Source organism: Canis lupus, chromosome 32, assembly GCF_003254725.2.
Source record: "Canis lupus dingo isolate Sandy chromosome 32, ASM325472v2, whole genome shotgun sequence".
Lineage (NCBI taxonomy): Eukaryota > Metazoa > Chordata > Mammalia > Carnivora > Canidae > Canis > Canis lupus.
The window spans coordinates 5,909,579-5,924,075 of record NC_064274.1 but is presented as its reverse complement, the minus strand read 5'-3'; the positions used below and the strand labels follow the sequence as shown (position 1 = coordinate 5,924,075).

General features: G+C 38.3%; 1 protein-coding gene across 8 annotated transcripts in view; it reads left to right on the top strand.

The window, feature by feature from the left end:
• RASGEF1B (RasGEF domain family member 1B) overlaps positions 1-14,497 on the top strand; it is a 547,852-nt gene that overhangs the window by 187,295 nt on the left and 346,060 nt on the right. For all 8 annotated transcript variants that reach the window (XM_025426339.3, XM_025426340.3, XM_049104995.1 and 5 more), the window contains one exon: positions 5,742-5,795. In XM_025426339.3, coding sequence (XP_025282124.1) covers positions 5,742-5,795 — 54 coding nt within the window. The remainder of the gene's footprint in view (positions 1-5,741; positions 5,796-14,497) is intronic.

Below are 14,497 nucleotides of genomic sequence, written 5' to 3'. Positions count from 1 at the left end.
TTTCAGTATTCATGGACTACAAGAAAACACTGTAATTTTATCATTTATTCAGGGGTATAATTTTTTTCCTTTAGCTGGTTGTGTTTTATAATCATGCACTTAAAAAATATGAATGCCACATTTTGCCTGGAGGGATGCCACTATTTGCAGTGTGCATGTATCAATACTAGTTTGCTAAACCATGAAGACCAAATGGAAATTTATACTTTGTCTAGAAATCCTAAAATTGGCCGACGGTAATGTCTAAGAAAGCATCCAAGTAGTGTGCACTTTTGGGACCCATCGATTCATGTGTAAATGACTTCCAAATTGTTAGTAATACGAGTAGGTCTAGTTCTGACATCTACCAATGAGTAAGAAGTCATCCAATGTGTCTGTGCAGTAAAAATGGCAGGTATCAAATGGAGATGCCTTATGCAGGCGTTATTCCTTTAAATGGTACTTAGCTTTCTACTGTATTTAACCATTTATCAAAACTAGCTGGCCTATTTGGTGGTGTTTGGCTGAGCATGAAACACACACACATACACACGTAAAGGAACAACTGATACTTGAAATAAAATTTTGTAACATCATCTATCTCAGAGATTCAGTTTCTGAATTCCTCAGTTTTTATAATCCAGTACTTTAACAATTCTCTTGCACCTGACTTTGTTCCATTTTAATCAAGTGTCATATATTTGCTGTTTTTAAAATATAAAAGTTGTAGACATTACATGGAAGAAACTAGCTCAGAGAGTTAGAGCCTGTTTCTGTTTCTTTTTCTAAACCTAATTTAGTGGGACTGAGACAACATTGTAATAACTCTCAGAGGTAAACTCTCTCTTAAAAAGGAGTGTTGAACATATGGAGTCTCTTTTCAGTGCTCAGTTTGCAAACCACTCCAACCAGTGAGAATGGAGTAAGCAGCTGCCCAGCGGAGTCTGTTTCTGTATTTCAGACTGGATGAGCCATCAGTCTTGCTGATCCTCCATTTGGGTTACCAGATCAAGGCCTCATCAGTGTCAGTGTTTCATCCCAAGTCATTCTTCCTTCTGGGTTGCTTTTGCCTTTCTGGCCACTTGGAATATTTCTGTATATGATCATTAATGTTAATTTAAGGAAGATGTGTTTAACTACCCCAGTCTTCTAAATAGACCATTATTTAGTATCTCTCAAAATCAGATGTAGAGACATTTTATAAGTTATGCTTTTGTGGATACCTGTAAAATGCTCTCCAAGCTCTGTAGGTAATTGAGAGCTGACCATGTTATTCAGTCAAATGTTCTTTCCTCAGAGGATGGAGGGAAGAAGTAGGCAGTATGCTCATTGATTTCTAAATGATGTGCCTGATAAGATCAGGCCTATTTTCTTCAAATTAGCCAGGTTCTCAAGACCTAAAAGGACATGAATATGGGTTTCCTAATTTCCTAATGAGGAATTCAAGACCGTATGGCCATCCATCCATCTGAAGCTCACAAGAGGTCTGTAAAGAAGGGACATTAGAACCAAGCACCTTAGACTCCTGAGCAAGTGGCCCATTTATTTGTCTAGCAATTCTATCATAAAAGATCAACAAACTCAAAGTTCTAATAAGAGATCATGTTCAACTAGAATAAGTCAGTCATAACCAGTATCTGCCCTCAACAAATTGTGTCAAAGTAAAGTATATTGTAGTGGACGCAGCAGTGCTCCACACAGATGTCCCTGTTGCTAGGAGAGCGGCTGGCTGACTACTCTCAGCTGACAGCCCTCTCAGGAAATTGCCCCTGGCTGAAAATAGTCATCTTGCCCAGGGTCATGCCTTTCCAGGGCAGCTCTGAGCTCCACCCCAGCAGGGTACAAGTCGATCCTAGTTCAGCGCTTCCCGTTTGGTGGACTGAGACCTTTGTGATTTGTACCAGGGCCCAACTTCTTCCTGTGCTTGGTCCTGGGCCCTTCCCTCTCCTTCCACAAGTGGAGTTACTGAGAGCAGCCCCTAATAAACCTCCTGTATGCTAACCTCCATCTCACAGTCTGCTTTTTAGGGAGCCTGATGTGACCTATGTTTTTAGAGCTTTCCCATTACCATGAGTGTCCAACGTCCTTTTTGTGTAAGTCTTCATTTCTCTCTCATCAAAATCTGTTTTTGAAATTTTCAGAAAACTTAAAAAATCCAAAGCAAAAAATCTGCTTGTAGAAAAAGATCTGATAAACTCATTTCTTCTAAGTTGTAACAGACCAACAGTTACAATACATGACATTTTCAATTGCCCTCTTTACACTGACTCTTATATCCTAGTATCCCTCGAGGGTTTGTCTATGATGATTCAAAGCCTGATGTGAAAAACAGAGCTCTAGTAAGTGAAATTTCAGGTATCAGTATATAAATGAACAACAGTAGGACCTCACCTTTCTAGATCCATTTGGCAAGGTGCTACACCTTCTATGTATAAGACTGTTCACCCCATGCTGGTCACTTTGCCAACAGGATTAGAAATCAGTGCTCTAAAAAGTCACTGTGCACCATTGTGCTTGCACTCCTTTGACAAATGCAGCATCATGCAAACTTTGGTGGAGGAGACTTGTTAGGGGTTTCCTCTTTAGTACAAAAATATTGATGCAATAGTCAAGAAGGTCACAGTGTGGATAAGTCACCATGTTTTGAGCCTTTCATTTCCAGTAATTAAAGTGAACATGTTATTGGAAGGTTTAGAAAGCCCACCCAAAGTCATTTACAATAGCTGTAATTAGGAAACTGGAATGCCAGTTCAAGTCTTTTGAAGGGAACGAAATGAGACCAACAGAGCGTATAAGTAAAATCCCCTTAGAAAATGGCCAAATTAAAGATACAAACTCTCATTGACCCATCCCATACCTCTTTCATACTCATTCCAGGTACTGAGATTTCACTGTACATTTGTCCTTTAGCTCAAGTGGTTCCTTTCTATAAATGTAACATTTAGAGCTACTTGTATTCATTTTTTTTTAGTGAAGCCCATTTATCTCACCTATCTCCTCCAAACATGTTTTTCAGGTCACCTGAGACTATTTTCGAAGGTTGAATGGTATTGTTTAATATAGAAGATCATTTCCCCTGAGGCTAGGGCACTAATATCACATGTTCCTTAATTTACTTTTCCTGGTGGTGTATCTTAAACTTACTTAAAATTCAATAGTAGATATACCTGGCAACAGCAAAGGATAAGATGACATGGAACTTCTGGACTATATCCATTCCTGTTAACATGGGCTGCTATTTGTCAGGGTTGAAATTAGGTCAGTGGGTTTGATTATGTTAAGATGAATGGGTCACATGCCCTCATTTTCTTTGAGCAAAGATGGCTGTTTCTTTTATGAGAACTATTTTTTTTTCTTTTTCCTAGTAACTGTTAGGTTTGTTTTTGTGAACTTTTCTTCTTGCCCTTCTTTTTTGACTTTTGCTTTTCCTCTTTTCTTCCACTACTTAAGATTTCTCCCTTCTTTCCCTTTTCTACTTTTTTAAAAAAGAAATTTTATTTATTCATTTGAGAGAGGGGAGAGAAAGTGCACAAGCTAGGGGTGGGGAGGGGCAGAGGAAGAAGCAGACTCTTCGATGAGCAGGAAGCCTGACTCAGGACTCCGTGCCAGGACTCTGAGATCATGGCCTGAGCCAAAGGCAGACACTTAACCATCTGAGCCATCCAGGTGCCCCATCCCTTTTCTATCTTTTTAAAAATATTTATTTATTTATTTACTTGTTTTAGAGAGAGAGAGAGAGTACACAAGCATGGGTAGAGGCAGAGGGAGAGGCAGGATCCCAGCTGAGCAGGGAGTCCTATGTGGGGCTTGATCCCAGGACCCCGGGTTCATGACCCGAGACAAAGGTGGTTGCCCAACCAGCTGAGTGACCCAGACACCCCCCTTTTCTACTTTTAATTAAAACTTTCTAGATAACTTATATCTTCCTTCACAAACAAAATAAAAACACAAAAACTGACAGCAAACCATATTTCAAGATCATACCAATCTAAACCTTGAACTTATTTTTTTCATTAAGTATGCTTTTAAAAATGTATATCCATATCTGTGTTTTCTGTCTTTTAATGCTGCATTATTACTTTGGATCATAATATATGCTGGCTCCGATTTTTAACTATCTCTAATGCTTATCCTAAAACAAAGCAAAATCCTAGGTGAGGTGATAGATATTTTTATGTTATGCGAGGAGAGAGGGTGAGAATGTTTGTGTATGTTACGTCTTTAAGCCATACAAAAGTCTTTATTTATTTTTCATTTCTTTTGTGGTTTTGACCCTATTCAACCAAAATAAAATTATTACTATAAATATGTATATATGTATGTACACACACAATATATATTATGCATTGCATATATATGCATTGCATGTATATGCATTGCATATATAATGAATGTTTACTGCAGCATAGTTTGTAATACCAAACAGAAGTAGACAAACAAAAAGCAGTAACAAAAGAACCAAAACCTGGAAGCTACCAAGTGCCCATCAATAAAGGAAAGCATACATGCATGAGATATTGGCATGTATGCATTGTCATGTGGCTATTAGAAGAACGAGCCAATCTATATGAACTGACCTGGAAAGCTATACTATATTCTTAAGTAGGATGATATAATCTCAAGAAAGAAAGAAATTTCTATATGTGCGTATGTAATATAATACAGATAATTAATATATGTCATGTAATTACATATAATGTAATATGTATCTGGGTAAACATTGAGAAAGTTTGGAAAGATGAACACAGATTTTTTGGGGGGGAGAGTGCATGCACATGCATGTGAGAGCAGGGGGTAGGAGCAGAGAGAGGAGAGAGAGAATCTTAAGCAGTCTCCATGCCCAGTGGAGAGCCCAACACCAGGCTCCATCTCATGACCCTGAGATCATGACCTGAGTCGAAATGAAGAGTTGGATGCTTAACTGACTGAGCCACTCAGGCACCCCAGATCAATTATTATCGATTACCCCAAAAGGATAGATCAAAAAGGAGATTGACACATTAAGAATATATATTTTGTAATTAAAGAAAAAGTAGACAGGTTTACTGAAAAAATTTCAACACCATTTATGTGGTTGACCATAGATTCATTTAACTCTTCGTAGGATAGTCCAAAAGCAGCAAACTTGTGTATAAATCCCAGCTGACCTTGCATGCTAAAATGCCTTTTTAGTGGTTCATGAGGCTAGCAAAGTACATACGAAAATATGTAAAAAGCAGATCACATGGAGAACAAGTGTGCTAAAGAAAGTAGAGATCAGATGATAAGATCTGGTACTGCTGTTCAGATTCACAAATCTCTTAAATGAGGAGACACTCCACCTCACTCACTCAGGCTCATAATAAGTTCCACTTGAGTGACCTGGTATTTGACATTTTGCACATGTCTCTTGAAGAGAAAGAAAGAGTACTGTGTGTGGTTGAAAAGGTGGGTTCTAGTTTCAGACTACTTGGCTTTGATTCCTCACCTCTTTCCAAGGTATGTGATTTTTGACAATTAACTGAATTGTGCTGCAGATACCTTGTTTGTGAAATAATGATAAATAAGAGTCCTTATCTCACTCTCATTGTTGGCCCATAATGAATGTTCCAATTTGGGTAGGGTGGCAGTGGAAGCAGTGAAGGGCAGGCAGTTTTTAAAATCCAGAGATATCAATGGAGTCATAAGAAATGATGCCCACCATGGATTAGAAATGAACAGTGCAGAGTCAATATCATTACACTTTGATGATTCTAATGTGTTGCTACTTTCCTCTTTTATAGACCACCATTTTCAGCACATTGGCCAGCGAAAAGCCCTTATCTGACTGCAAAAAGGTAAGTCAGTCTCTAGAATTTCTAACTTGCTGTCAGAGTACTAAATGGCTTCAGAGTTGATGACATTCAGTTGAAAAGCTACAGGATCAATGAGAATGTTCTGGTGACATGTAGCTCTCTTTCTTCGGAGATGGAAATTTGAATGGTTCTCTTTAAGGATGTGGAAAACTCTGTTATCATTTGACAGCATTTTGTTATACAGTAGCTCTGGTTGCATATATTTCTATCTTACTATTATCTGACATTTTATTCTGCAAGATGAGCATCAAGGCAGTCCAGGACAGGCTGCATTGCAGGCATCTATATCTTTGTTTCCAAATTTAAATGTAATAAACCTAAATTCAACACAATATAAAAATGATTTTGTATTTTGAAACCTGATCATATAGCATAAAAATCTGGTTTGGATTCACCATAGTCAAGTTTGAGAAGCTGTCATGCTGTGCAAAAGGATTAGCCTCGCTAGCATCTGATGGAAGACGTCCCTGTAATGGATCGTGCCTGGGGACTGCCTGCTACAACAGTAGCAGTGTGTCTAATTCCTGGCCTTCGCAGTCCAGGGGGCACTTTTATCCGCCTCTTTAATCTCAGGTTTAACCAGATCTTCTCCTTTTTGAGGGGAAAGAAGTGATTTCACAGTCTGAACAACTCAAATAAATTCTTTGACACTATCTATTGATATAGAAAACCAGGTGCATAAAGAGTTGACCCATGTCTCATATATTAGTAACTTGGCATTTCTTAGGGTTTTATACCATGACATTTTTTTTGCTGTGCTGCTTCCGTTTCTAAATTTGCTTGACATGGAAATAGATAGCTGAGATATCCATCTTCAAAGGTGATGTGAAGGCCCACTGTTCTGAATGCCAGCCATTTCATTATTTTGATAGTTTTCTATTGCCTATTAAATCTCCATCTTGATTGAGTTTTGCTGTATTTGTCTTGGTCTGGGCTGTCTGAGATTGAGGTCCATGTCGTATTCTTATCATTGCAGATCCTAGAGAATGAAGGCACTTCAGGGGTTCTCTAGTTTCACCTTTTTCCAGAGTGGACTGCCATTGATAGCATGTACAGATGGACTTCTAGCCTCTACTTGGATACTCTATTAACAGGGAATCCAATGACCCTGACTATTCACTAGTGAGACAAATCAAAGCATTAGAAAGTTCTTCATTTTACTGAGCCAGGATCTATTTCCTTTTGGTTTCTGTCTGATGTTTAAAGTGTGAAGCCAGTCAACATGCTTTCTTCTGATCTTCTCCCCAGCTCACTCCTGGGCTAATGATTTTCCTTCTTTATTTCTAGTAGAATATTGTTAAAATTGATTTCTAGAAGTGTGGGCTGCTGGTTGCTGGCTATCTGGTTTCAAAACTTGGCCCTGTCACTTACTACTTATATGATTGTGCTTAGTTACATAAGCTATCTGTGCCTCACTTTATCACTGTAGAATGGGGATAATAATTGTTCCTACTTAATATGATGAGTTAATATATATAAAGTGCTTAGAACAGTGCTGAATACATAATCAATGCTATATTAAGTATTATTATTATTTAATTTAAAAAAAATTTATTCATGAGAGACACAGAGAGGAGAGAGAGAGAGAGAGAGAGGCAGAGACACAGGCAGAGGGAGAAGCAGGCTACATGCAGAGAGCCTGACATGGGACTTGATCCCGAGTCTCCAGGATCAGGCCCTAGGCTGAAGGCAACGCTAAACCTCTGAGCCACCCGGGCTGTCCACGGTATTATTATTATTATTATTATTATTATTATTATTATTATTATTACTTTCAAGACTAGGTTATTCTTTTTTTTTTTTTTTGCACACTCTTTGTTACCAATGTCAAAAATTATGTATTATTCTTCAGATGTGGTCAGTTTGGCAAAAGCACTTTGAGACTTTTCACTCTTCATTTAAAAGCTTTGTTTACATACTTGGTGTATGCCAGGTACAACATAAGACCAGGGCTATGATGAAAGAACAAGCTGTAGGCTTTCTTTAGTGCAGCACTAATATTCTACTAATCCAGTGTAAGATAGCATCATTTTCTGTTTATCAGCCATGTCTCTCTGTGGGCCATGTGAGTTTGAAGTCCTTGCACATGCTCTTAAGACATTTTCATAGCTGTTAAAAATAACCTTCTTTTATATTTATATAAATAAGTCTTTGAGTATGAATATAGGCCATTACATTTATTTTATTAATTTTTATAATTTTATCAATCAAGATAATTTATGAACCCAGTTCTGTTATCCAACTTGTTTACTACCTCTCCCAGTTCTTGTCATGCACAGAGTAGCATAGTTAGTCTCTATGACTCACTTTGATTCATCCAGCACAGTTACCAAGTGCTCACTGAACACCTGCTCTGTGACATGAGCTGGACTATCACGGTGAACAAGTCACATATGGTCTTTTCCCTCATAGAACATATGGGTAGTCATTGGACAAGTAAAATTGAGATGGATGATATGATTCTTTTTTTAAGTTGTGAGGCTACAAGAGCATACACCAAGAGGTCAGGGAAACTTTCCTGAAGAAGTGGCCTTCACGCAGATACCCACAGAATGAATGGGATTTGGCTATATGAAGACAAGGTGGAGGCAGAGAAATACCAAGTGTGAAAGCCTGGAGGTGAGAGGTAAAGGTTTATAAAATGTTCAGAATGTCTGAAAATTACAGCTGGAAATAGAGAATGATAAACAGTGAGACAACAAAACAAAACAAAAGAAAACAAAACACCAAACCTGATCACAAAGGGGCTTGTAAAACCAGAATTTGGATTTATTGTAAGGATAACAACAAGAAATTTTTACTTGAGAGGTTGGGTATAGGTGACTTGATATGATTTTTACTTTAAGATCATTTGGCTGCTGTAGGGCAGAAGAAGCAAGATATCAGACATGAAGTCTAGATATAAAGCTATAATCTAGACAAGAAATGGCAGTGGCCAGGACAGAATAATGGCATTGAAGATTGAGGGATATTTGAGTGATAAGTCAACAGGATATGATAATAATCTGGATATATGGTAGAGAAAATAAGTAAGGATAATTCCTTGATTTCTGGCATGGGCAACTGGCGGAATAACAGTGCCATTTTCTTAAATAACAGGGTCAGGGAGGAAGTTGATGAGTTCAGATTGATACATGTCCTATTTGTGGTGTTTGTTAGCTCTCCCAGCAAAGATGACCAGCAGGCATCTGGGCATGTTGATTTATAATTCAGGATAGCATTCTAGGATAGAAATATGAATACAGGGGGAATAAGCACATATTCACAGAACAGTTCACAGAGTGGGAATGGACGAGATTGCCCAGGGAATGTGTGGAGTGGAAATGAAGACTGTTTATAAAAATTTAGGACCATTGGTATATAAGGCCTGGGAGAACACTATTTCTTGTGAAGGAAAGTGAAAAGATAGGGCCATAGATATTGGAAGAAATCAGAAGAATGTACTTTCACAGAAATCAAATAAATATAAAAGGAAGTCATTAAAAATGAGATAGTCACTTATATCAAAACTTTTGCTGGGAGGTTAAGTGAAATCAGGACTGAAAAGCATCCACTGAGTTTATTAATATTGTAGGTCATTGTTGGTTTTAGTGAGAGCCAAGTGATGGGTGCAGAAGCTACTTTACAGTGGGTTTAAGATTGAGTGAGGAAGGAAATAGAAATGACAGAGTAGTCTTTAAATAAATATGTTGCAAAAGGAAGGAAAGAAATGAGTTGTTGGTGGGGAGCTATTGGGTTGAGGGATGGTCTCTTAAGATGCGATAGATTTGAGCCAGGGTGTTTAAATGCTAGAAAGAAGACAATAGAGAGGCAAGGAGATACCAAAGCACAGCATTAACCTTAGATATATGGAGGGACACATCTTGCTAGAAGAAGGAAAAAAGGATAGAACTTGTATGGATGGAGCCAGAATGGGTCCATGTCATTAAACAACTCTTGTCAGTTAACTACTTTTTTTCGTTTGTTTGTTTAACTTTTTGGTGGGCAGGTAGGATTATTATTTAACCAGCTTTGAGTCTATGCAACTATTTCAACAATATTTATTTAACCTACAAATATTCTCCTACAATATTTTGCATAGATAGTACCATGCACATAATCAACAATTTCTGGGCAGTCTTGCCTGTTCAAATGGGGTCTATTTTAAGAAAATTATTCTCAAATCTGTGTCTCAAGTAATGAAATCTCTCCTGAGCCTTAGATCTGTGTTGGTGATAACTAGATGTCTTTTCCACAGATCAAGTCTTATTGTAAATATTTTAAACATATTCTCTCCCATCCTGAACTTTCTTCTCTTATATTCACCACTCCAGTCAATGGCTTTACCATTCCAAGCTAGAAACATCAGTGTCATCCTTGATTTCACTTTTTCCTTTACTTCCCACATCCAACTAGCTATCAAATTCTGTAAATTCCATTTTGAGATGCCCCTAGAATCTCTCCATTATCTTTTTCCTTCCCTTCTTATTTCTCCTTTGGAAGATTGCAACAACTCCCTTTCTATTTTCTTATACCAAGTCTTCTCTTCCTCGTTCATTTTCCAAAGCACTACCAGATTTACTTTCCAGAAAACAAACAACAAACACAACTGTTCATGTCAAATATTATTTAAAAGCATCTAAGAGATTCAAATTTTATTCGGAATAGACCTCATACTTCTCTGCATAACTCAACGAGTCATTCCCATTATCTTAATCTCATCCCTTGGTATTCTACTAGGTGCTAGAGTCTCATGGGGACTTGTGTACTGAGGATGAGCAGCAGAGAATGGTCCTCAAGCATGTTCCATGTCTCCTGCTACCTGTTTTATTCTCATTGTTATTTATATCTTTGTGTCTTGATAATTTTAAATCTCTTAGTGCAGGATATTCAGACCCAGATATGTCAACTCAGCTATTTTTGTGTAGGGACATTCTGTCACGGCACTATTCAACTTCCAGTACTTTTTTTAAAGAAAGATTTTATTTATTTATTCATGAGAGACACACAGAGAGAGGCAGAGACACAGGCAGAGAGAGAAACAGGCTCCATGCAGGAAGCCCGACGTGGGACTCGATCCTGGGTCTCCAGGGTCACACCCTGGGCCGAAGGCAGGCGCTTAACCATTGAGCCACCCAGGCGTCTCTACTTCCAGTACTTTAATCTGAAGTAATAGGCAAAACATATATTCTCATCTCCTCTCAGGGGTCTTGGCTCTGACCCTGACTCTCACCCCTGAGCTAAAGGTCAGAGATAGGTTAGGGGTGATGGGCAGGTGAGAGTGATGGATGGGGCAAGGATAAGGGCTAAAATAAATCCCAGGGATGAGTTAAACATTAGAAATTTCTCTTTCACAATTTACTTGAAAATGAAAAATAGGAGTTTTCCAGTTTGGTATCAAAATGACCTGCTTTGGGGTGCCTGGATGGCTCAATCAATTAAGCATCTGCCTTTAGCTCAGGTCATGCATGATCTAGGAGTCCCGGGATCAAGCCCACATCAGGCTCTCTGCTCAGTGCGGGGAGGGGGGGAGGTTCTGCTTCTCCCCTTGCTCCTCATCCTGCTCATGATCTCTCTTTCTTGCTCTCTCAAATAAATAAATAAATAAATAAATAAATAAATAAATAAATAAAATATTTTAAAAAATGACCTGCTTTATCCAGTTGTAACTTTCATCTGTATATGGTAACCTAGAATCCCAGGCAAAATCCTTTCTGTTATCATAAAAATAAGTTCCTCAGGTTGGAGAATTTATTTAAAAAATTCAGCTACCATTTTGATTGTTTATTATAACTTTTTTTGGTGGGGGTTGGGGGGTTCCATTTCTCTCTCTATATGTCCCTCTGTTCTCTCTCCCTGGATTCCTGATATCTTAACCCATATCAATGAGAGCTTTTTTCTTTTTTAAAGATTTATTTATTTATTTGAGAGAGAGAGAGATAGAGGGGGAGGGAGAGGAGAGGTAAAGAATCTCAAGGAGATTGAGTGTGGAGCCCCACACAGGGTTTGGTCCCAGGACCCATGGGATCTTGACCTAAGTGGAAACCAAAATTCAGATGCTCAACTAACTGAGCCAGCCAGGCACCCATCAATGGCAACTTTTAAAAATAAGATCTTTAAGAAATGTATCCTTATTGTATAAAAAGTATTGGTTTTAGAATTTATGGAAACCTAGAGGAAGTCTATCTGTTGGTGGCAGTAATTTATGGGATTATGTGTGGCTGTGTTGACTGTATTACCTATTGTACCCACCTTGGCTGTGACTTGGGCCCCTCCACTAATACCAATGATGTGTGAGTGTGCAGAACATGTGCCCACATCATCTCTTAGCCTGTTGTGTGGTATTTTTATTTTTAATAGACATAGATGATGCTTCACTACCTTCACTCTTACTTTAGGAAAAGATGGTTAAGGATATAGAATGTAATGGACTATTGGAAAATTCAAGTTTTTCATCAGTGTTGATAAATAGATCTCTGGGTAAACAAAGCCCAAGATAGTAATATCAGCAGTTAAGATATTTACTCACATTTGGTTCCTCAGCCATTTGAAACTATATTATATCTGGCTTCTTCTTTCAAAGATCAAGACTTACTGTCTACACAGCGTTCACTGACTTCCACAAAGCTGGCTGGGCAGAGTCCCATGACTCTCAGCTTCTTGGCAGAATTTCTGGACTGGTAGGTCATGGTAGCTTCTTCCCATGCCCCGAGAAAGGTCATAAAGAACAGATCAACTCTGTTAGCATTGAAGAAATTCCTCTCTCCTTCCCTCCCCACCCCTTGAAAGACAGAGTCCCATGTACTGGAGGAGTCATAGTGAAGGGTATGATTTCAAATAAATTTGAATGCTGTTTACTTTTTAAATAGTTTTTTTTTTTGGACGCTAGGAAGGTTCATTTTTGACAGAGTGCTATTTTTTGCTGACTTGATGTAGTGCTCTCTGCTGGATAAAGGGTGGTGTATGTATGCTTGCAAATTTCTATCCTTTCTTCATATGTGCCAATACAGGCTACTAATTTATGGGAAGGACAATTGTATCCCTTTGAACACAGGGGAAGCACTTTAGTCCTTTTCTTTCCTTGCCCCCCCCCTGCCATCCCCTACCTTACTCTCCCAGCTAAGAAGGAGCTCTTAGCACTCATTTGCAATATTTGGGATAAGATAGGTGTTTCTGGATGCCATGAGCTCTTCTTTCATCTCTATTGTTTGGTTTTGGTTTTTATTCTTGCATTTTCCCAATCCCAATCTCCTGAGATGCAATATGGTGCAGGGGTTAAGAGTACAGGCACTGGAGACCAATTTCTGTAACTAGAGTCCCAGCTCCACCACTCATCAGCTCTACAACTTTGTCCAAGTTACTTAGCCTCTCTGTGCCTCACTTGTTTCATGTATAAAATGAGACAAGGTATAGTATCAACCTGTATAACTGTTGTTAAGGATTGAATAGATGGTTCCATGTCAAATTCTTAGAGCAGTGTCTCAGTAAGAGATGTTCATTATTCCATCCCTGTGCTTGTAGAGAATAATTTGAACCTTGGCACTTTGAGTCTCACTTTATCTTTTTGCTCTAAAGGGACAACAACACCAAGGAAAGTACAATAGACTTGGACTACAATGCACATTTGCAAAAATGTAAGCTGTAATTGCATTGGAGAAATACCCTTGTGTGGGTCTCTAATTCTTAGTAATTCTAATTCTTAATGAGAATGCACTCAAGTTCAATATTGTTTTGTGTTTCAGCTCTGTAAGAGCAAAGCATTTTTTAATAAATGAAACATAAAACCTTCCTAATAGTACAGTGAATATACTTTTCTGTACCTCCAGCACCTGATACAATTTTGAGCCTATAGCAGACATTTAATAATGTTTGTTAATTCATAAACTTGGCATAGTGTCATTCCACCAAAAGCCTCCAACAGAAGGCTCAAAGTGGAAAAGAAATGGAGGGGGAGAACTTATTTTTGTATGTTTTCCTATGCCAACACCTAGAATCTTTACAGGGAGGTAGATATACCTTATCACTTGCTTGGAGGTACAGAATAAAATATAAAACATTCCTGTCCCTCAAATAAATGTATATACATTGCCTTTTCTAAATGTTAATATATATGTACCTTTTACCCATTAACCTATATTTGCTTCTTTTTTTTACAGCTATAACCTAACACCAGGCATTTTTGCAACCATAATTTCTAGCCTGGGCATCTCAGTAACTTTCAGAAATTTCTTTTTCTTTTTTCTTGATTCTTCTTTTCATTTTCTTCATTTCTCTATTTAGCTTTCTCTATTCTCTCCTTCTTTCCTTCCTTCCTTCCTTCCTTCCTTCCTTCCTTCCTTCCTTCCTTCCTTCCTTCCTTCCTTCCTTCCTTCCTTCTTCCTTCCTTCCTTCCTTCCTTCCTTCCTTCCTTCCTTCCTTCCTTCCTCCCTCCCTCCCTCCCTCCCTCCCTCCCTCCCTCCTTCCTTTTTTCTTTTCTTGACCTAATATATCAGGTAACAAGTTATAAGTTGTGTCCTTTTCCCCATCCTGCTGCCCACGGACACATAAAATTTATTCAAATCTTTAGGCCCAGACTGAGAGGGTGATTTGGATTCACCTAGACCCAATTAATTTACTATTGTAATACATATTGAAAGTCTCCCGTGATTACTTAGAGGGTAAAAGACAAAAGAATCCCTCTCATGAATGAATTGATAGTTTAGGGA